The sequence below is a fragment of the Salvia hispanica genome, chromosome 6 (assembly GCF_023119035.1).
Source record: "Salvia hispanica cultivar TCC Black 2014 chromosome 6, UniMelb_Shisp_WGS_1.0, whole genome shotgun sequence".
Lineage (NCBI taxonomy): Eukaryota > Viridiplantae > Streptophyta > Magnoliopsida > Lamiales > Lamiaceae > Salvia > Salvia hispanica.
The window spans coordinates 48,245,062-48,269,059 of NC_062970.1; the positions used below are offsets into that span (position 1 = coordinate 48,245,062).

Here is a 23,998-nt window from a genome sequence, read left to right on the forward strand (position 1 = left end):
AAATAGCCAAGGCTTTGTTTTGGTATATTTTACGGAGTAGAATAAAATATCACGGAGCAAAATAAAATAAGGATTCTCCCAACTCGGGATGGTAATAGGCGTCCCTATGCCTATTTAAATAAGGCATGGTTTTCTTTAAATATTGCCTAGAATAAAGTAAGGCAAAATCTCTTGAAGTATGGAAAGATTTGGTAGAATAATTGAATTCTAGGTATGGAAGGAAATCAAGTAAGGGATTAACTAAAATAAAATAATTCCTTCCTTCCCACAATAGGTGATTTTCGAAAATCACCAAGAAACAAAGGGGCTCGATTTTTCTCTCTTCAAAAGGAAATATTTGGGTCTTGGATTTAATTTGGATAAATATCCCAAGAATTAAATTAAATCCGGAAAAATAGAATTTCTTCCTCAAAAATTCAAGGGGGTCGAAAATCTCAAGAATTAGGGTGACAAGCATTTATGGAAAATTTCTCTAATATTCTCACTCACCCTTAGACAATTAATTTACCACATAATCTCATAATTTAATAAGTCACATGCCACATCATGAAATTAATAAGTTTGACTTTTCAAACTTTCAACGCAAAACCCTAGATTCACTTTGGCCATAGCATCACATGCAATAAATGCATTCACGACTCCACGTCATCAACAATAAATTCTAGGGCTCTAAAATTAGGGTTCTAAATTCCGAGATGTTACAAAAAGAGTAGAAAATGCAAGGACCAAACTGCTTATAAAAGACCTTGTGATTGGACTCACCTTTCTTGCTTTGATTGCTTGCTTGATATGTGATTCAGCAGGCCGTTGATCAAAGCAGAATTCGATGTTAGAGAAGCTTTCAATATGCTTAAAGCCTGCACAGCATCGAGAATTTCATCTACGCTTGTGGCTATGGATATGAAATATTTGTGGATGAATGAAACAATAATACAAGGTTTGGACCTTTCGATCTAAGACTAACTGGGGTTGCTCCTCGTAGCTCAGATCCGGGCTCACAGCAATATCCTCGTAATAAATCACATGCTTCGGATCGAACACGTATTTTCGCAATTGCGACACATGAAAAAACGTTGTGCACATTCCCAAGGCTGGGCGGCAACGCTAAACGATAAGCTACGGGTCCTACTCCTTCTAGAATTTCATACGGCCCTATAAAACGCGGTTTCAGTTTGCCTTTAACTCCAAAACGCGTTATCCCTTTCGACGGGGATACTTTGAGGAAAACTTTATCACCAGCGTGGAACTGTAAGTCCGTCCGTCGAATGTCGGCGTACGACTTCTGTCTGTCCTGAGCTTCTTTCATTCGCGCGCGGATCTGTCGAACGATTTCGACCATTTCTTCGACTACATCGAGTCCAAGCGCTCTTTGTTCGCCAACTTTATCCCAGTAGAGCGGAGATCTACACTTTCTCCCATAAAGTGCTTCATATGGCGCCATGCCGATCGTTGCTTGAAAGCTGTTGTTTTAGGCGAACTCGATCAAAGGGAGTGCGGTCTCCCAACTTCCGCCTCGGTCGAGCACCACGGCTCTTAGCATATCCTCGAGAGTTTGTATCGTTCTTTCGGATTGTCCATCGGACTGGGGGTGAAAAGCGATGCTAAAGTTTAAGCGTGTTCCAAGCTCGCGTTGTAGGCTAATCCAAAATTTCGAGGTAAACTTCGGGTCACGATCAGACGTTCCGAGCTAGCCTATCCGATCCATGGGTTACGGGGATTGGTATGAAATGCGCACTCTTGGTAAGTCGATCTATGATCACCCAGATCGCGGTGTTCCCTTTGAGGGTCTTCGGCAATGCCGTCACGAAGTCCATAGCGACGTGCTCCCATTTCCACTCGGGGATCTCGAGCGGTTGTAGCTTCCCGTACGGTCGTTGGTGTAGGGCTTTCACCTGTTGGCAGGCTAAGCAGCGCTCCACGAAAGTTGCAACAACTCTCTTCATGCCGTTCCACCAAAAGGACTTCTTCAGATCCTGGTACATCTTTGTGCTCCCGGGGTGAGCAGTGTATGGGGTTTCGTGGGCTTCGCTCATGATCTCGTTCCTAAGTCCCTCGTCGTTCGGCACGCACAGTCTCCCTTCAAAGGTGAGTGCGTTGTCGGAAGCCTCACTAAAATTTCCGGATTCACCGGTTCTCACTTCGACTCGAATCTCCTCTAATCTCACATCTAGTCGTTGTGTTGCAACGATCCTCGTTCTTAGATCAGGTTCTACTACTAACGCGGAGATTCGGCCTTCTACGGTTTCGGGTGTCCTAACTACTTTTATCCGCAACTTACTCAACTCTCGTACTAAGCCTTTCTCTTATGTCAGAAAAACGGCGAGTTGCGAATGGTCTCTACGGCTTAAAGCATCTGCTACTACGTTTGCCTTGCCGGGGTGATAGTTGATGCCACAATCGTAGTCCTTCACTAGCTCGAGCCATCTCCGTTGTCGCATGTTCAGGTCCTTTTGCTCGAAAAAGTACTTCAAGCTCTTATGACCCGTAAAGATTTCACACCTAACTCCGTAGAGATGGTGCCTCCAAATCTTTAGGGCATGCACTACTGCGGCTAACTCTAAATCGTGGGTGAGGTAGTTCAACTCGTGCGGTTTCAACTGTCGTGACGCGTAAGCGATCACCTTGTTGTTCTGCATCAACACGCATCCTAATCCGACTTTCGAAGCGTCGGTGTAAACTACGTAGTTCACTCCAAGCTTTGGCACAGCTAACACTGGTGCGGTGGTCCGTTTCTCCTTCAAAAGTTGGAAGCTCACTTCACACTCCGGCGTCCAGTTCACCTTGATTCCTTTCTTGAGCTGCTGGGTCATTGGTCTCGCTATCTTAGAGAATCCTTCTATGAACCTTTGGTAGTATCCTGCCAAACCCAGGAAACTCCGAATCTCGTTTGGCGTCGACGGCGACTTCCACAGTTGCACCGCCTCGACCTTGGCGGGGTCCACTCGGATTCCTTCTGCTGACACGATGTGCCCTAAAAAGTTGACTTCCTTCAGCCAGAATTCACACTTGCTGAATTTGGCGTACAGCTTCTCCTTCCTCAACGTCTCCAGCGCGATTCGCAGGTGCTCTGCGTGCTCCTTCTCGTCCTTCGAGTAGACTAAGATATCATCTAGGAATACTAAGACGAACGTATCTAGGTACGGGTGGAAAACTCGGTTCATCAAGTCCATAAACACGGCTGGGGCATTCGTCAGACCGAACGGCATCACGACGAACTCATAGTGACCATATCTGATACGGAATGCGGTTTTGGGGATATCCTCCTTTCGCACTTTCAGCTGGTGGTATCCGGACTTCAAATCCATCTTAGAGAACACTCCGGCTCCTCGGAGTTGGTCGAACAGGGTCTATCCTCGGCAAAGGGTATTTATTCTTGAGGGTCAATTTGTTCAACTCTCTATAGTCGATACACATTCTCATTGACCCGTCTTTCTTCTTAACGAAGAGCACCGGTGCGCCCCATGGCGAAACACTGGGCCTAACGAAACCTAAATCCATGAGCTCTTGTAGCTGAATCTTTAATTCCTCTAACTCCTTAGGCGCCATGCGGTATGGTGCCTTCGATACGGGTGCGGCTCCAGGTTCGAGATCGATCGTAAACTCTAACTGCCTATCGGGCGGCGGTCCAGGTAACTCCTCGGGAAAAACGTCCGGAAAATCTCGTGCGAAAGCAACGTCTTCAAGCCTCGCTTCCTCCTTCTCTTCTCCGTGAAGATAGACAAGGTAGGTCGGGCGTCCTTTCTTTAACATGGCGGTGGCTTGTAACGTGGAGACTATAGCGATTTGTCGGTTCATCGAGATTCCGTGATACACGGCGGGTTCCATATCCGGGGCTTGTAGGGTTATCAGCCTCTCCTTACAGCGAATCGTCGCAAAGTTCACGGTTAACCAATCCATTCCTAAGATTACGTCAACGTCTCTCATCGCCATAACTCGCGCAGATCGTAGGCAACTAGTTTAAGCTCTCCTAGCGTGATTTCTATGTTCGTGCAAAAACGAGAAATCTCTACTATCCCTCCTACTTGTGAGGACACCATCATCCTATGTTCAGACTTGCTAGTAGGCAAGCTTAAGGTATGCACACATAACTCAGAGATGAACGAATGAGATGCGCCCGTGTCAAACAAAACAACAATAGGGGTATTGAGGATTTCGCCTATACCTGCTAGATTTCCACTCTCGGGCTTTCCTTGCTCAATCGTGGGCTGCTTCTGACTAATGGCGTACGCTCTAGCCGGGGCGGGAAGTCTTGGGTGGACAGGTTGCTGCAGCCGCAGTGGCTGATTCTGGTTTGCTCCCGAGCCTGTAGGTGGCGCCCTCGGCTGCTGACGGAAACTCTGATGGTTCTGCCTCGACCCGGTTCCTACGTTCCTACTCGGACACTCCCTAGAGAAATGACCGTTCCCTCCACAGTTGAAGCACCTATTCGAGTTCGGTCCTCTACACTGCCCGAAATGGTACTTGGCGCAAACGTTACACTGTGGTGGTCTGGCACGGGGGTCGCTTCTCGTATTGAACGAAGTTTGTCCTCCTCCGTACGGCGGCCTATTTTGAGCAGGGCGGTATCGTTTATTGTCATAGTGAGTCCTACTCTCCTCCCATCTCCTCTTATCATGGTTAGGACGTGGCGGGGGTAAGGTCATGGCGGTGTTCCCCGTGCTCCTCTCCTTTGGCATTGCTGCCTCTACATCGAGTGCGAGGGCTAACGCCTCGGCGTACGTAAGGGTTCCACGGACTGCCAATGCCATCCTAATCTCGTGCCTAAGGCCCTCACGAAACTTATCGGCCAGCTTCTCATCGGTGTCGGTCTGTTCAGGTGCATAACGGGTCATGTCACAAAGTGTCGCGGTCGTACTCGGTTACGGACAGACGTCCCTGGGTGAGGTTGTGAAACTCGGCGGCTTTCGCCTTGCGGTAACTCTTGGGTACGTATTTGTCGTAAACTTCAGTCTTGAATTCTTCCCAAGTCATCTCGTCTATGCGATCCTGGGGCATGGTCTTTAGCTTGGTATCCCACCAGAAATCGGCGGATCCAGTCAGCTGATGCGTCACACAGATCATCTTCTCTGCATCGTTGCACACTAAGATCTTAACGAGCAAGTATATTTATGCGATAAGGATAGAAAAGAGTGAAGACGGCTCTTCGCCAGATAATAGAATGAAAGGTACGAATTCCCCATTAAATTTCAAAAAGTGGTCTCAATAGGTCTTGGTACAATGAATGGAAAAGAGCGATACAATCGCGGAAGAAAATAACAACGTAAATAGAAATTCTAGAATTCAAAAACATGGGGAAAGGAAAACAAAATTTCTATTCGGACACTAGACATCTCCGCCCTCGTCCTCTTCGGGTTCTCCCGACTCTCCGACACTCTCCGCGCTCGAACTCTCTACTCTCTCGGACGATCCCATCTCCTCGTCTTTCTTCTCGTTGCTTAGGGGTGAAGGAATCGAAGTGAGCATCCTATGATCCTTCAAGGGGCCGAAACGCGCATCCTAAGGGTCCTTCTACGGGGAACGCGAGCAACGTGCGGCTCCTCATCATCGCGATACTTCATTTGACGTGCTGCTCCTGGCGAATACCTTTGCATTGGCGGATGGACTGGAGGTCCGTCAACGGCGGCAGACATGACCGGAAGTAAGACTCCTATTAGGCCGACGAAGTCTCCTCGAGGCGTGTATTTGGGCGGGCTAAACCAAGTGTAGGATACCGAGGCTTGAGCGGTCCACTCGCTCCAAGGGGAAGGTAGTATATGGATAAGTCGCATGATTCCCTCGTGATGGGTAGTTCCGTACGCGTAAGCGTCCAGCCAATGACCGTAGAAATCGTTGACGAAGTTCAAGAGGAACTGGTTTCCGTCCCATTCCAGCTCCCTATAGCGTTCTACCGGAAAGTTCATATTCTTGGCGTAGCGGTGACGTATAAGAGCGTGATAGGGTTGAACCATCTACAAAAAGGGGAAAGGAACAAGTCAGCACCGTCACAAAAGGTGGAAAAGAATGGAAAGTGTGTGATCTCAAATGGTGTTGCGAAAGTGTATAAAAGTCAAAAGGTGATGGTTCAAAGCGTCGCGTCCGAGGTTCTCGTCCTTAAGATAACTATTCGTGTGGTTTCCATTCGCGTTTCGTCGAATCCCCATATACACTAACGGCCTTATACTAGTCATTCCACGTTTCTATTGTTGGTACAAGCGCTGTGATCGTATAGCTAGAGCATGCTAGGTTCAAAAGTCCAAGTCTAGGCATCGCAACATTTCAACATAATCTCATGCAATCACATTCGCATTTCAAAGTTTTCACAAGTTCTCATACAACATTCAACAATTCACCATTCAAGAAGCATCGCTTCACATTCGTAATATTTCCACACTCCTAGGGTTCATCATTTAAGAAGCATCGCTTCACAAGCATATTATTTCCAAACTCCTAAGAATCATCATTTAAGAAGCATTGCTTCACAAGCACAACAATATTCTCAACACTTAAGGCATGCTTCTCACAAAATAACACTTTCAACCAAAATTTCCAAGAGCATAAAGTTTCAATCGTAGAAATATTTGTACCTCTTTCTTCGTGGTTGAACAAGACGAGTCGCGGTGTTGAGCCTTCCGTATTCAGTTTATTAACAAAGGATTTCAAAGACAACTTAGATTTTCGAAAAGACTTTTGGGTTCTGAGCGGAAAGAACTGAGGCTCTGATACCAACTGTAACAGCCCACCCTCCTAGGGTACAATAAATGCGGCGACTGCAACCCAAACAGACTCCAAAGAAGTAAACATAGGCTGAGGTTTCATTCAAAGAGTGTTGACCAAAAGATTTGAAAGAAGTATCAGAGTATTTAAAGCAATAACTTAACCTAGGAATATGAAAGAAGAAGGAAGGTGTCATAAATAACGATCAAAACATCTGAAGAGTACGACGAAATATCCAAGACAAAATCACAAGAAAAGGCTAAGGTCTCAAACCGAAGGCAAGATGCCAATATTCCAAAACAAATTCGTAAGTGTATCAAAATTCAGCGGAAGACGACCAAGAGAAAGAATAGCTATGTATGAAGACACAACTATGCTTGAAGTTCATAACCACCATCTTAATTAATTAACAAGCTCAACACCCGCCACCACTCGCCATCATTCAACCTGCACATAAGGAAAACACATGCAGGGCTGAGTATTTTGAAATACTCAGTGAGCTCATTGCCAAAACGTTTTATAAGTTATGCCACCCTTACCAAGTGAACTCGAGTTTTAAGCAGTTATGAAAGAAAAAATATCACGAGTATCACAAAATATATTTTCATAGACTGGCCAGTCAAAATAATCCCCCATTTTCTCATCAAAATAACAATCACAACATTCCATGGTGCGACGAAAGTGTGGCCACACTTTTCACCCACGAGACCGGCTGACTAGCAAGGACGGCTCCCGCTCCCATCGTGTACACAGCCTGGTAGGGCTTGCGGCCCATACTCACCCGAATTCGTATAAGCATATCCAACATCACATTAAAACAAACATAGGCATGACATAACAGTTAAACCACCCTTATAACACCAAACAACATTTTGATAAAATAAAAGAGAGTTTTTAGAGTAAAGCCCACCTCGATTGCTTAGTTTTCAAGTAGTTTCGCTTTTCCGTTATCCGGCTTCGCAACCAAAGTTTCACCTTTTAATCACATAGGCACATATCACAAATTAGGTTCAATACTACTCTTACTCATGCATGTCTCAATACTTCTTTTCCCTTTTTCATTGATTTATCTTATCATTACTAATTAATCAAGATCATGTTTATCTCACAAGATTATTTAGCCATCAAACACACACAACACAACAACACACACATACACGCACACCACACACACACTCACGCCACACACACACACACACATGAACATATTCCCACATCCCTTTTATCCCACTTTCACTCAACCAAGATGCATGAGGGTTCAAGAAGACCGATTAATCGGTTAGAAAGAAGAAAAAGAAGAAGTAGAAGAAGAATAAGAAGAACTCATAAACAAAATACCTTTTTAGAGAAAAACAATCGGTAGAAACAAAGTAGAGACTTGGTTCTTCAAGAATCTTGGCGTTCAAACTCTAAATTCTTCTCAAAGGATGACAAAATATTGGTGTGTGGAAGAAGAAAATTTGAGAGAGTGAGGGGAGGGGGTTTCGAAAATTATGGGGCTAGGGTTAGGGGTTTTGGTTCTTATTTATAGAGTCCAATGAGATCTTTAAAATATTTGGTAAGATTCTATCCTCCACAATTAAATAAATAAATATTGTGAAGCAGGGAAGAAGAATTAACAAAAATAGATCCTAGGGAAAATCCCATAGGTTTCGAAAATTAGGCTCTCCAATTAGCCATGATTTTGTTTTGGTATAATTTTCGGAGTAGAATAAAATATCACGGAGCAAAATAAAAATAAGGATTCTCCCAACTTGGGATGGAAATAGGCGTCCCATGCCTATTAAATAAGGCATGGATTTTTTTAATATTGCCTAGAATAAGGTAAGACAAGATCTCTTGAAGTATGGAAAGATTTGGTAGAATAATTTAATTCTAGGTATGGAAGGAAATCAAATAAGGGATTAACTAAAATAAAATAATTCCTTCTTTCCCATAATAGGTGATTTTCGAAAATCACCAAGAAACAAAGGGGCTCAATTTTTCTCTCTTCAAAAGGAAATATTTGGGTCTTGGATTTAATTTGGATAAATATCACAAGAATTAAATTAAATCCGGAAAAAAAAATAGAATTCCTTCTCCAAAATTTCAAGGGGGGTCGAAAACACAAGAATTAGGATGACAAGTATTTATGGAAAATTTCTCTAATATTCTCACTCACCCTTAGACAATTAATTTACCACATAAATCTCATAATTTAATAAATCACATGCCACATCATAAAATCAATAAGTTTGACTTTTCAAACTTTCAACGCAAACCCTAGACTCAACTCGGCCATAGCATCACATGCAATAAATGCATTCACGACTCCACGTCATCACTAATAAATTCTAGGGTTCTAAAATTAGGGTTTTAAATTCCGAGATGTTACACGTAACTTGTCCTTGACAAGACAAGTCTTGAAATACTCATCATCGATATGATCGGACACACTCTTGTACAAGTTGTCAATACTCTTGATAGAAGACTTGCTTCCAAGAAGGAACTCGACTCCTCCCAGTGGGATGATGAGCAAACTAAACAGGAACTCTATGAAATCTTTCTTTGCTTGAACAAAAAATAACTTATTTGTCGACTTGAGTACTGTGGCCTTCAATATCATCTTCTCGGAGTTGGGAATGTCTTCCTTTTTAATCCTGGTTAGTGAAATCCTAGATTCAGCTTCTAATGTCACAAAGTTCATCGGCTTCGTTTTATCGAGCAAGAGGTCTGACAACGGCGTGTGTGAAATCATCGATGCTCTAAGCAAATCCATAATCTAACAAGAAATATATCAACAAGTGAACAAAAACTTGAACAAAGTTATCTAACTCAAATGCAAGATCAAGATCAAGACTCACCTCATCGAGCCCGAGAGCTACATTCAGTTGCTCTGCACTTTCTATTCCTGTGATGTTGAGAATGTTGATCGTTTGCACGAGCCCAATCGCATTAGGCACTATCTGCAAATCATCCGTGATGACAAAAGTTGTTGTTTCATCGGTGAAAAATCCACCTAGTCCCACCTTTGAACCTACAGCTCTTACCATTTTCTTACTACCACACATTTTGCAACTACTTTTATCATAGTATATGCTTTTACTCCAAAATGTATTACTACGACACTTCTTACAATAGAAAAATTCCGGCAGACAATCACTTATTTCAAGCTTTACTCTTTTATATGTTGATAAATCAAATGAACTCTTTGGATTGAGGAGACTCAGCTTAGCACCCTCTGTCCAAAAATCGGAACTATCAAGATTCACGACGCTATTGTAGATATTGTTTAGGCATCCGATGATAGGCGTCTCGTCTCCATAGTGTTTCTTTAGAACTTTCACAATGCTTCCCAAGGGCAGTGTCAAGAAGCTTAACAAAACATCTACAAAATCGCTGCCGGATTCTGCAAATAAAACCTTAGTTTTCTCTTTGTTTACCATCACTTTGAGTGAGAACTTCACTTCTTTGGCATCCGACATTTTTATTGCTTCTTCATATGAAAAAAATTTAATGACAGTTAAAAAAGGAGGATGAAAACAATAAGGAAACTACTGAAATTTATTGAGACCATATCTTTTTACAAAATATGGCTATAAATGGATTCATATAGTAAGAGCATGTTTGGTCATAGAATTTTAATTAAACTTTGATTCCTAAAATATTAAACTTTTGCAAACAATCTAGATTTTGATTCCAATATAGAATTCCAAACTTTTGCTTGTAAATTCCTAAATTTTTGCTAGATTCTGGATTTGCACGTCAGCTTTAAAATATACCTATAAATTATTAAACCTATTCATTGTTCTGATTTTGCAAACAATCAAGATTTTGATTCCAATATAGATTAATGTAAAACATAATTCAACGAATGAACCTAAATCATAACATCGTTTGACGTACGATAATGCCATGTACACGAGTCATTAAACTATGTTAGCGCCAAAATCTTGATGGAATGCAAAATCAGAACAAAATAATTGGGTTTCAAAATTAAAAAGATAAGTAGTTCATTAGTATACTGGGCTAAAGTTTATTAATTTATAGGAAAATTATTTTTATCATAATTCATAATCATAATTATCTAAACAAGAACAATTAGCTGCGGCTGTTTTTTGTTAGTTTTGCTAAAAACAAAGGTTTCGATCATGTAGAATGATGACTTACCTAAGCACACGATGGCTGAGCGCGGCGGAGGGGTTCTAGGGCTCGGCTGCGGGACGGCGGCAAGCGGTGGCGATTGGAATTTCAAAGTGAAGTGGAAAGGGCGCCTCCTCTTATGGGACCAATATATCTATAAATATATATGTGGAATTTAATTTCCTTATTAAATTAACAAAACCATTCAAATCTATATGTGGATTTTAATTTTCTTTATTAAATTCAAATCTTTATTATTTTTTAAAATGAAAAATAATTACTCCCTCCGTCCCAGATAATTCGTCCCAGTTTTCCATTTCGGCCAGTCCCACATAATTTGTCTCATTTCACTTTTACCATTTTTGGTAGTGGACCCCATATTCCACTAACTCATTCCTACTCACATTTTATTATAAAAACCAATATATAAAGGTAGGACTCACATTCCACTAACTTTTTCAACCCACTTTTCATTACAATTCTTAAAATTCGTGCCCGGTCAAAGTGACCCGAATTATCTGGGACGGAGGGAGTAATATGTACTCTAGAGCTTGAAATTTAGGGAGACGATAAAAAACATTGATTTATGTTTGAAAAATATAATATAAGATGAAGTTAATGTTTAAAATTATGATATACGTAATCAGCTATTAATGAAAGTTATGGCCTATGGGATTGACCATAAACTGACCAAACTTCACAATTACTACTTTTTCTCTGCCAATTTGCTCTTTAATTTTTATGGATTGTAGTGTTATTATTGATCTATTTTTAATTTTATGGTGTTCACAGTTCATTTGTACGTACATATTCATGGATAATGGCAATCTTATGAGACTATCTAAATCTCATTTTTTGGACCAATTGAATCTGGTGATTCGAACCTTTGCAAAATATTGGGATTTGGATTAGGTCCTAGCATGATCTGGTACAGATCCGGCCCATTGTCATCCCTAATTCTACGTAATCAATTTATGATATACTCCCTCCGTCCCGGATAATTCGTCCCAGTTTTCCATTTCGGTCCGTCTCACATAATTTGTTCCATTTCACTTTTACCATTTTTGGTAGTGGACCTCATATTCCACTAACTCATTTCTACTCACATTTTATTATAAAACTAATATATAAAGGTAGGATCCACATCCCACTAACTTTTTCAACCTACTTTTCATTACAATTCTTAAAACCCGAGCCCGGTCAAAGTGACCCGAATTATCCGGGACGGAGGGAGTAGTAAAAAATAGGTGTTCTTTGTCTTAAATCATTATTTTTGTTTGACTTTTGGTCAATTTCACCAAAAATTATGATTTAAATGACAATTTTTCCATTTATTTAATACTAATAGTACAAATACATTTCAACATTTGTAAACAAGAGAAAACTAACAAATTAAGCTTTCATTTTTATAAAAATTATAAAATTAAAAGTATCAATAATAATAGTTAAACTGGAGAAATGGTAAAGTAAATTTTGTGCACTCGTTTTAATCCTGATCTTTCTCTTCTTACCATCCATGTCCACTGCTTGAACACATCTCCACCATGTCTTTCCTCTGGCCAAACATCAGACCCCTTTGCCCTCATCGGTACACTCGTGTGCGAGCTTGTGGTTGTTGTTGGATGTGGTGTAGGTGAAGTGACATCCGTATCAACAAGCCATTTAAATAGATACATAGTATCAACTTTAAACTATGGACTGATATCCACTTCCACTATTTTGGAGACTAGGTCTGAATTTCTGATCTTTGTTGCAATGTGTTTGGTTGTTACCATTCTAAACTTCTTCAGATTGTACGTAGACCGGATATCTTCTGGGAGGGTCTCCAGATGTGGACAATTCATGATTTCGAGTTGCTCGAGGTCAACCATTGCATATTCTCCAAATTGCATTTTTCTCAGATTCCACAACTCACTTATGCACAAGATTTCGAGCTTGTTCCTCGTGAACACCAATTCTCGACCATTGTATGCATTCCGCAGTTTGAGGCGCCTTAGGCTGGACAACCCCATTAGTACTGGCATCGGGTTTTCATCAAGACAAGTATTTACCAAAGCCAAGTACTTTATCCCACAGGGGAAACTGTTGGCACTTGGTAGCCTAGCTAGGCATCCATCGAGCCTCAGAGTGAGCATCTTTTTACGCCTATGTAGAACACGAATCTCGTCCAAACAAGACATCCTTCTGAAGCGAAACCCTCTCAAAATAAGGTGATAAAGGTTCCTGAACTTAGCTAGTGATGCAAAGAGCTTGCTTATATCCGAGTTTTCATCAATTTCTTCAATACCCAATTTATGCAGATAAATCATCTTCTCCAAGTTCGAGACTTCATATGTCCAAGAATATATAGAGATATAGGTTAGGGTCTCAAGATTTTGTAGCGCGTCTACTAGCAAAGGCGTTCTGCAAATCACATCAGACATGTTGAGAAGACGAAGGCTACCCATTTCCTTGATAATATCCGGCACCTCCACTGCAAAGTTTTGAGCTATATCGAGAACCTCAAGTTTTTTCAAGCACCCCAACGAGTGTGGGATTTTGGTTAGGTAATTGTTTCTCAATCCCAAATACCTTAACTCCATCAATGTGCCGATTGCTTCTGATAAAGTCTTCACCCCAAAATCTTCCATGTTGAGTATTTTGAGGAGTGCAAAACCCTTCCAATAAGACTGTTGTACGTCGTCCAAGTATCGACCACCGCCATGGAAGATGAGAGAAACAAGATACTTGTCTTGATTGAATTTGCATACGCCACAAATGAGGTGTAAGATAAGAGAAACACGATTTCTATCTTGATTTGTGGACTGATTAAACTTGTCTCTGCCACATTGGATAACACGATGTCGAGGACTCTGTGAGGGCTGACTATTTCCTGCTCCTTAAGATCTCAAAGCCTATTTCCTCCTCTGCTTTTTTGATAGGATAGCATGTGTAGTAGAGGATTCACGCGACACCTTTTCACTCTGTTGATTTCTGGGTACGGGTGCACGACTTCAATAATGGACTGACTAACTAACCTGGCACATGGTGCAATTCCTGTTTTTACTTCATTTGCAGCCCAAATATAGTGCAACTTCTCTTCTCTCAATATTGCATTTTCCTTAAAAAGGGACATATGCAAGAAACATGCCTTGAGTTCTTCGTCCAAGTTATCGTACATCACCTCCAATTGCTTCAATGATCCACTCAAATCAATTGAATCAAAAAGTGTTTCCCATTCAATCCCCGAGAGTCTTTGCTTTGCTTTCTGCCTTGCAACATCTTTTATAGCTAGCGGCAAACCCCCACATTTTTTTAACATCTCCCTACCCTTCATCTCCAAGTCCTTTGAGAATTTGTTCTCATTACTTGTGAATATATTAACTGTTTTCAAAAACAATTTCCAGCTCTTTTCGGCATCCAAAGCTTTCATCTCATGAGTATAAAACTGTTGTTGAATCTGATTGCAACTGGTGATCAGCAATCTACATCTATGCCCTGATTATATACCATGTTAAGAAGCTAATGCAAAGAGGGAGACAAGAAATGCTATTGAAGTGTGAAATTTGGAAGTCCTACATTGGGCATGTATTTATACTTCATAAGAATTACTCTGAATATTTGTTTCGTAATGTATTTTGAATTTCTTCACATTTCTATCTAAATTAGATGTCTTGTGCTACCAGTTTTGACATACACAAAGAAAAGGTTTTGTTGTGAATTAGACTATTTAAAGGGCGCTTCACCTCGAAACTTATTAGGCCATACTTGGTATGATGTAATGAAATGATAATGCAATAGAATGAGGGCGGGAATGGAATGACAACTTTTTTGTATTTTGTTTATATTTTTATTCAATTCCCTCATTCATTACATCATACCAATCAAATGAATAGAATAGAAGTAGGAATCACATTCCATTTCACCATTTCATTCCAATCTACCAAGGATGCCGTTAATAGTTATGAATTGCCTTTTAAAATTTGAAAATTCATAATCAAGAATAAGTTTGGTCGTGAAGTTAAGAGAAATTCATGTCAATCAAGAATATATTTGGGTCATGAGTTTAGTATTGAATTCGCGAGGTAAGGATAAAAGATTACCTTTTTAGGCCAAAAAGTCACTATTTTTTAGAAATCTAAAAAAACTTTTTGGTCCTACTCACTATGTAGGTTAACTTTTTGGTTCTAAACAATATGTTTCCGTCCATATTTAATGATTCCGTAAAAATTCAATGCATCAACCGCATTTTGACCTGATTTATAGAGTTAAATATGAACCAAAGTATATTGTATAGGATCAAAAGCCAACACACTTAAAATGTATTGGACCAAAATGGATTTTTGTGCAAATGTACGAAATCAATTTTGGACTTTTAAACGCGGTTGACCATTAATTTTTTACATAATCATTTAATATGAACCAAAACATATTGTTTAAGACCAAACAAGTCCTTTTTTGACCAACTTTGGACTTTAGTCTTTGATATATTAGTTCAACCTATTATACATCTAAAATGATGTTCAAGTTTTATGGGTGACAAGTAGCTAGAATATGTAAAAACAACTTAAATTATATAATCTAGTTTGATAGATATCTATGCCTTTATCTGAAAAGTAAAATAAAATTTAAGCATGCATCCAAACATAGAAATAAGAGAAACATACTTGTGTGTGAAAGGGATGCAATGTTTAGCAAGAGGGATTTCAAGCGCATTTCCGGCAGCACGTTGTCGAGAACTATAAACCATGGCGGCATTTCTACAAGATGCCGGAGAAGCATCTGCTGTAGACTCTGGTTGCCCATCTCCTCCAGCAGCAACGAATCTTTATCTCCGTCAATTTCCACCAACTGGCGTATCAGTTCCACAAGCACCTCATGTTTACTTGTGTAACTAGAAAGGCTTATCCATGCGCGGTGCTTGAATTTTCCAACGATGGCCGCATGGTTGTATACTTGTCTAGCCAGAGTTGTCTTTCCCACGCCAACCATGCCTTTGATAAGTACCGGTTTAGCAATAAGCCACATCTCTTCACTGAGAATCACTTTAAACACAAGCTGTTGCACGTCTCTCTCCAAGCCCACCACGACACCTGATCCATCTCCTTCTTCTCCGGCAGTTTGTGAACTACTCACCGCCTCACCAACTTCAGACTCCAACATGCGCTTTTTTATCTTCCTCAGCCCGCGTAGGTCCTTGGAGATCATATAAGTTTTCAGCCACGTTATGTGTTCTGCTGAAACTTGAGCCATCTCAGCAAAGTCAGCTAGCAAACTATGTTTCCTGCTCTTCTCTTCAGATTTATTGTCTCTCACGAAGTCCGACATCATTTTGAGCTCTTTTATTAACTCTTTCTGGGAATCTAGTGTTTCCGGTTGAATATAGATTTTGATCCACGGCATTTCAGCCAGAAAGCTCTCCAGTTCCCCTATCACCCGTAAGATGATGGCCTCTGACATACTTATTGCCAAACTGCACGTACGAAAATTGACCACATTTACTTTTCTATCAATTTTTTTACAAAATTAGCTAGCAAGTACTCCATCCGTTCCCTCATAGTTGAGGCGAAACTTTTTGGCATGGAGTTTAAGAAAGATATGTTAAGTGTGTTAAATAAATAGATAAAAAAGCAATAGAGAGAATAAAGTACACATAAATAAGTTACTATATATGGAAATGACTCAACTATGAGAGAACTTCCCGAAATGGAAAAATGACTCAACTATGAGGGAACGGAGGGAGTACATAATTTACACTCCCTCCGTCCCATAATAGATGTCACACTTTCCATTTTAGTTTGTCCCATAAAAAATGTCTCATTTCCATTTATGAAAAAAGTTCACTCTCACATTAATACAAAAATTATATTCTCTCTCTATTTAACACACAAAACAAAATCTCCTAAAATCTCATGTCGTCCCACAAGTGTGACATCTTTTATGGTACGGAGGGAGTACATTTTTTTTTTCGGCAAAATGAGGTTTCGAGTAAAGTGGAGAGTGAATAAAGTAAGAAAGAGAATAAAGTAAAAGAAAGAATTAAAAAAAAAAACTTATCTTAGGAACAACCCTAAAAGGAATACAAATCACTTAGCAAATATTAGTAAATATCAGATGCAGTACAAATTAAGTTCGTGGCTTGCATTTTAACTTGTGAAGAAAAGCACAAGATAAATTCTAAAATAACTCTAATAGATCCACTCGTGCTAAACTCAGTCTAATATTACAACTCTTATGTTTTGGTCAAGATTTATGGATCTAGATCCAGATTTATGTCACACTAGCTACTATTATAATAAATTGGTTATACTTAAGTTACAAATATATTAGATCCAGATCCAGATTATTTCCATTTCAAATTTTATCCTAAGCGTACTCAAATCAACATAACATCGTAATTAATTAACTATCATTTAGATCAATATTAACACTATATTCCATAAGTAATTACATAATTCAAAATATGTCATAAAATAAAACTGATGATATAAACTCCAACCCTGAAATGAAAAACGGATGCTCTTTCTTGCAACAAAACTGAAATTAGTTTGCCTGTGTTATTGACCTTAGAGGTAGTGTGGTTAATTCCTAACCCAAACGTCTCGAGTTCGAGGGCACCTTGATGCACGTTTAAATTATTGTTTATTTATCATATGACTATCCATCTAGGACGAAGTCATGAGATTCAATCCCTAGATATAATCTTTAAAACCGAACAACATGTAAAAGCTTTGTGATCCTTATTCCTTGGTATAACTCTACTTCCAAATCAAATAACATTATAAATATAAATATATATGATCTAAACTAAATGGATCCGGGTTGAATCTGGATCTCAAAATTATAATCAAGTTCCAAATCATATCTGAAAATGAAGCAACAAATAAAAAACCTTAAAAGCAAGTTCCCAAACTTAAAAGGCTTCTATTTGAGATTTATATGTAAATCTCCTCAACTCACCCAAGCAACACAAATTTATGAAGGAAATGATTTCAAAAATCTATACAAAACAACATAATCATGGTGAATTATGAAACGATTCAAAGAAAAGGAATTACCTTGCGATTATTTCTTCTAATCTTCGTCGGCGACTGTGAATTGAATGGAAAAGTGTGTGATATCTTTCACAGTCTGGATGCCGATTTCAAATACAAATTCGTTGACTTAATATGGTCAAATTGATAGGGGAGAATATAAAAATAACAGTAATAAACTATAATACTAGTAATCATGTGAAAGGAAGAAAATAAATGCAGCCCCGATTATTTATTACTCTCTCCGTTCCATAATAATGGAGGCATTTCTTTTCGGCACGAAGATTAAGAAAAATTATGTTAGGTGAGTTAAGTAAAGTGAGAATAAAGTGGAAAATGAAAAAAAATAGAGAGATGAAGAGAAAAAAAAAATAAGAGAGAGTAAAGTAGGTTTGGAAAAATGTATTGACTTTTACTAAAAAAAAGAAATGACTCTATTAGTCTGAAACGTACCAAAATGGCAAAATGACAATATTACTATGGAACGGAGGGAGTAAGTGATATCGAAGTGCATAAATTAGTCATTAACTTTAATTTTAAAATTAATAAATTTCAATAATTAATTAATTAGAATAAATATTTTATTAATCATTATTTAAAATTATTGTGTTTTTTTATTTAAAATAATACTCCCTCCGTCTCGCTTTAGCAGTCCAAGTTACTTTTGAGCACTCGTTTTGTAAAAATGATAATAAATAGTTAAAGTGGAAAAATGATAAAGTAAGATAGCAAATGATGTAAATAAGACTCTGACATACTTGGATTTGACATGGTTTTAGAGGGTGGTTTTGTATGAATTTGATCATATTTTGTTTACTATTGGGCATGTTTATATCCACTTCTCTATTATGTTGGTATGTTGACCATTTTGTTAAGAATGTGTAGAGAAAGGTACAAAATATGTGGATGTGCAGCAGCCTTGGTTGAGACAGTATTAACTGGAGATTTTGAAGTCCAATGAGTCCCTAATGCATATCAATATCTTCATCTTCGAAAGATCTTCGAGTGGGTATCTCGCACGCCTCAATCGGAGTTCGGTAGAAGAAGTTATGACCATTTACGAACACTGCGCTGTCCAGGAAATTACACCCGGCCGGGTGAATTAACCACCCGGCCGGGTGAATTTTACTCTTTATAATTCTACCTGGCCGGGTATGAATTTTACTCTTTATAATTCTACCCGACCGGGTATGTTATTTTGGCCTATTTTCTTGCCAAAAACGCGATTTTTTATGGGGGATTAAAGGGAAAAATGCCTAGGGTTCATGAGCATTCTACACTTACCGCCTCCAACACTCACACACACCTCCAAGAACACTTTGAGAGAGAGAATTGTAGATTGAAGACTCTAGATCGGAAGATTGAAGACTTCATTCCTAGATTCATTCCACAGGAGTTCTTAGTATCCATCTCTTATGTCTTTCATTGAATTCTTTGTTTCAAACGTGGCTTTTGTGAAGAACATGAGTAGCTAAACATTTCTTGTAGAATTCTTGGTGATGATGCACTAATTTCATAGTTTTTATCCAATTAATTTTGTTCTTACCTTGCTCTTGTAGTTATTTGATTATTCTTGGGTTTATTCATTTCAATTGCTTGATCACCATTTGATTGTGTAGGATTAATTAGATTAATCTGGAGATGAAATAATTAATCTGGAAATAAGAATAATTCACACCTTAATGCAATAAAACTCGGGAGAGTTGAGGTTTTGAGTGAGGTCTTTGACCTAATCGAGCTTTAGGGAGTTAGGGGTTTTAGGATTAGAAGGGGACTTCAATCCTAGCACCTAATCTGCAGGTTTCTCACCTCGGGAGGGCGTTTAATCTTTAATTGTGGCCGACTTAGTAACTCTAGAGACACCATAAGGTAAGGTAATTTGATTGGATAAGAGCTTGGAATTGTGCATCGGATCCTTGAGTTCTATAATTTTCTCTATATTATCTTTTCACTCCGTGTTTATTTGCTTTTATTTGTTTATTTACTTACTATATGCTTATTAGTGTTAGAAAAAAAAACCAAACCTTTCCTGATTCTCTAGACAGTAGTCAACATTTGTTCGTGGTAGTTAAGTTGATACAAATTTGTCTATGTGGTATACGATACTCTTGCTTGCTAATTGCTACACTGTCCCCGTACACTTGTGGGTACTACTTGTGTTAAAATAAGTTGAGTCAGACTCTTCTCTACATTATTCTCTCTCTTACTTTATCATTTCTCCACTTTAACTATTTATTACTCCCTCCGTCCCACAAAGATAGTCCCACTTTGACTCGGCACGGGTTTTAAGAAATGTAATGAAAAGTGAGTTGAAAAAGTTGGTGGGATGTGGGTCCTACTTTTAAAGTATTAGTTTTATAATAAAATGTGAGTAGGAATGAGTTGGTGGAATATGGGGTCCACTACCAAAAATGGTAAAAGTGAAATGGGACAAACTTTGTGGGACGGACGGAAATGAAAAAATGGGACAATCTTTGTGGGACAGAGGGAGTATCATTTCTACAAAACGAGTGCTCAAAAGTAAATGGGACTGCTAAAGCGGGACAGAGGGAGTATTATTTTAAGCCTTAGAGCATCACCAAGGGAAGAGGTAAATGGAGAGGTAAAGAGGATATAACTACCATATTTACCTCTTCTTCCTAAAAGTTTATTCTCCAAGAGAAGAGGTATTTGAGAAGGTATTATACCTTCTTTCATTTTGAGAAGGTATTTTTACCTCTTTTTGACACAAAAGATAAAAAGTTATTATTTTTATTTGCCTCTCAATTTACCTTCTTCTCTTGGAATTCTTTACTTTATGAGAAGGTATAATTACCTTTTTGAGAAGGTAAATGAGAAATATACCTTTTCAATTTATCTTTCTCCCTCGGAAATGAGGTTATATTAGTTCTAAAGCAAATTTCGAAGCATATTCTAGTTTGCATTACACTTTATTTGTAGGATAAATATGCTTCTTTGTGTAAATTGAGGCCGAATTATAGTGTTTTATAATCTTTTCAGGAGAAGGAGAAAAGTGATAACGACATGTACTTCAGCTTGTTTGGTTCAGATTAGTTCATTTGAATTGGGTTTATATGTTATGCATTTACTTACTTGTAGTTGAACAGTTTGAATAGGATCTTCTAATAAGATGAATTGGTGTGACATTGTTAAGATTGTATAAAGAGTAAAAGTCAATTTTGGTATTAAACATATGAACAAAATATCAATTTGGCCCAAAATATTCAATTTTTGAAAAAAATGGTCAATAACAATTGAAAATGTCGCCGAAGTAGTCTTTTTTTTTACAGTTCCGTCAAAAAAACTAACGGGTAACGCTAATTGCACAGTGACATGACTGTTAGTTTTTTGACAAAACCGTCAAAAAATAACCACTCCGACAAGGATTTCATTTGTTATGTACATATTTTTCAAAAAGTGAATGTTTTGGACAAAATTCGTATTTTGGTCATACGATTAATTTGGACTAAAATTAACCCTTACTTTTATATGAATTTATTTGTCTCTTGCTTCGTAAAACAACAAGATCCAAAGAAAAAAACCGACAAACAAAATCAAGAATAGGATAAGGATTAACAAATGAAATTAGGAAACTAAACAGACATCATCCTAAGCTAATAAGGTCTTGCTTCAGCTAAACATAACTGTGAAAGATAAAGCGGCCTTCTTGCTTGACGTTGGGGTCGAATTTGCTGGTAGTTGATGTGAGAGCTGATGAGCCGATAAGGATTAACACGAATATCAACTTCAAATTATGGACTGATATCCACTTCCACTATTTTGGAGAGCAAGCCTGAATTTTTTATATTCGTTGCAATGTGTTTGGTTGTTACCATCTTAAACTTTTCCATACGCCTCATCGACCGAATTTCTTGTGGGAGGGTCTCTAGATGTGGACAATTCATGATTTCTAGCTGCTCGAGGTCAGCATCTTCACATTCTTCAAATCGTACTTCTCTCAGATTCCACAACTCACTGATGCACAAGATTTGAAGTTTCATCATCTTGAACACCAATTCTCGACCATTGTATGCATTCCGCAGTTTGAGGCGCCTTAGGCTGGACAACTTCATTAGTATTGGCATGGGGTTTTCATCAAGACAAGTATTTACCAAAGCCAAGTACTTTATCTCACGAGGGAAACTATAGGCAGTTGGTAGCCTAGCTATGCATCCATCAAGCCTCAGAGTGCGTATCTTTCTACGCATATGTAGAACACGAATCTCATCCAAACAAGACATCATTCTGAAGCGAAACCCTCTCAGAATAAGGTGATTAAGTTCCTTCAACTTAGCTAGTGATGGAAAGAGCTCGCTCACATCCGAGTTTTCATCAATTTCTTCAACGCCCAATTTATGTAGACTAGTCATCTTCTCCAAGTTCGAGGCTTCATATATCCAAGAATATATAGACATGAAGGTCAACGTCTTAAGTTTTTGTAGTGCATCTACTTCCAAAGGCTTTCTGCAAATCACATCAGACATGTAGAGATGACGAAGGCCACCCATTTCCTTGATAATATCCGGCACCTCCACCATAAAGTTTAAAGCTATATCGAGAACCTCAAGCTCTTTCAATCCCTCCAACGAGTGTGGGATCTCTTCCACATAATTGTTTCTCAATCCCAAATACCTTAACTCGGTCAATGTCCCGATAGATTCTGATATAGTCTTCGCCCCAAAATCTTCTATGTCGAGTATTTTGATGTGTTCAAAATTCTTCCAATAAGACTGGCCTGCGTCGTCCAAGTATCGACCACCTCCATGGAAGATGAGAGAAACAAGATACTTGTCTTGATTCGCAGAGTGATTAAACTTGACTCTGCCACAATGAATAACACGATGACGAGGGCTCACTAAGGGCCGATTATTTCCATTGTTCCTTAAGATCTCAAGGCCTATTTCCTCCTCTGCTTTTTTGATGGATAGCATGTGTAGTACAGGATTCATGCGACACCTTTTCACTCTAAACCTTTCTGGGTACGGGTGGACGACTTCAATAATGGATTGACCAACTAAACTGGCACATGGTGCAATATCTGTTTCTACACCATTTGCAGCCCAAATATGGTGCAACTTCTCTTCTCTCATTATTGCGTTTTCCTTGAAAAAGGACATATGCAAGAAACAAGGCTTTAGATTTTCATCCAATTCAAGATACATCGGTTCCAACAACTTCAATGTTTTACTCAAATCAATTGAATCAAAAAGTTCTTCCCATTCAATCCCTAAAAGTCTTTGTTTTGCTTTCTCCCTTCCAACATCTATTATAGCTATCGGCAAACCCCCACATTTCTTCAGCATCTCCCTGCCCTTCCTCTCCAACTCCTTTGTGAATTTGTTCTCAACACTTGTAATTTTATCAACTGTTTTCAAAAACAATTGCTGTGGGTGACAAAGTAGAATTATATTAAAACAACTAAAATTATAATCTAGTTTAAAAGATTTCTATGCCTTGTAAAAGCATTTCAAAATCTATTTCTGTCTATAAAGGTGAATAAGTTTAAGCATGCAGAATTGATTCTAACATAAAAAGTAAAGAAGCATACTTGGCTGTGAGAGGCGTGCAAGGTCTAGCAAGAAGGATTTGAAGCACATTTCTGGCAGCACGTTGTCGAGAACTATAAACCATTGTGGCATTTCTCCCAGGTGCCGGAAAAGCATATTTCCGAGACTCTGGTTGTCCATCTCCTCCAGCAACAACGAATCTCCATCAAGTGTCACCAACTGGCGTATCAGTTCCACAAGCACCTCATGTTTACTTGTAAATAGAAAGGCTTATCCATGCGCGGTGCTTGAATTTTCCAACGATGGCCGCATGGTTGTATACTTGTCTAGCCAGAGTTGTCTTTCCCACGCCAACCATGCCTTTGATAAGTACCGGTTTAGCAATAAGCCACATCACATACCTCTGCACTAAGAATCACTTTAAACACAAGTTGTTGCACGTCTTTCTCCAAGCCCACCACGACACCTTTGTCTTCTCCTTCTCCAGCACTTTCTGAACCAAACTCCATCATGCACTTTTTTATCATCCTCAGCGCATCTAGGTCCTCGGAGATATAAAAGTTCTCAACCAAAACTTGTGTTCCGCTGAAACTTGAGCCTTCTCAGCAAAGTCAGCTAGCAAATATTTTAGCCTGCTCATCTCTTCAGATTTATTGTCTCTGA

At 39.0% G+C, this 23,998-nt stretch overlaps 2 protein-coding genes across 2 annotated transcripts; both read right to left on the reverse strand.

Moving 5' to 3' along the window:
• Nucleotides 1-13,701: 13,701 nt before the first annotated feature.
• On the reverse strand, nucleotides 13,702-17,899 carry LOC125197195 (putative disease resistance RPP13-like protein 3). Its single transcript, XM_048095907.1, has 3 exons — nucleotides 17,853-17,899; nucleotides 15,462-16,267; nucleotides 13,702-14,292 (listed from the first exon to the last, which is right to left on the reverse strand). The coding sequence occupies exons 2-3, from the start codon at nucleotides 16,252-16,254 to the stop codon at nucleotides 13,703-13,705; spliced, it is 1,383 nt and encodes a 460-aa protein (XP_047951864.1). The 5' UTR covers nucleotides 16,255-16,267; nucleotides 17,853-17,899; the 3' UTR covers nucleotide 13,702.
• A 3,559-nt stretch (nucleotides 17,900-21,458) lies between these two features.
• Nucleotides 21,459-23,729, reverse strand: LOC125195633 (disease resistance RPP8-like protein 3). The gene is made up of 4 exons (XM_048093764.1): nucleotides 23,658-23,729; nucleotides 23,377-23,554; nucleotides 21,662-23,193; nucleotides 21,459-21,539 (listed from the first exon to the last, which is right to left on the reverse strand). Exons 1-4 carry the CDS (start codon nucleotides 23,727-23,729, stop codon nucleotides 21,459-21,461), a joined length of 1,863 nt encoding a protein of 620 aa, XP_047949721.1.
• Nucleotides 23,730-23,998: the final 269 nt, after the last annotated feature.

Excerpts from the sequence above, each read along its gene's own strand:
- LOC125197195 (XM_048095907.1), bottom strand. The coding sequence starts at position 16,254 with ATGTCAGAGGCCATCATCTTACGGGTGATAGGGGAACTGGAGAGCTTT. Across the intron at positions 14,293-15,461 it reads TGCATCCCTTTCACACACAA|GGCATAGATGTAGATTGCTG; the intron begins GTATGTTTCTCT and ends GTATATAATCAG.
- LOC125195633 (XM_048093764.1), bottom strand. The coding sequence starts at position 23,729 with ATGTGGCTTATTGCTAAACCGGTACTTATCAAAGGCATGGTTGGCGTG. Across the intron at positions 23,555-23,657 it reads AGACAACTCTGGCTAGACAA|TTGGTGACACTTGATGGAGA; the intron begins GTATACAACCAT and ends CTGATACGCCAG. Across the intron at positions 23,194-23,376 it reads TGCACGCCTCTCACAGCCAA|TTGATAAAATTACAAGTGTT; the intron begins GTATGCTTCTTT and ends TTTTGAAAACAG.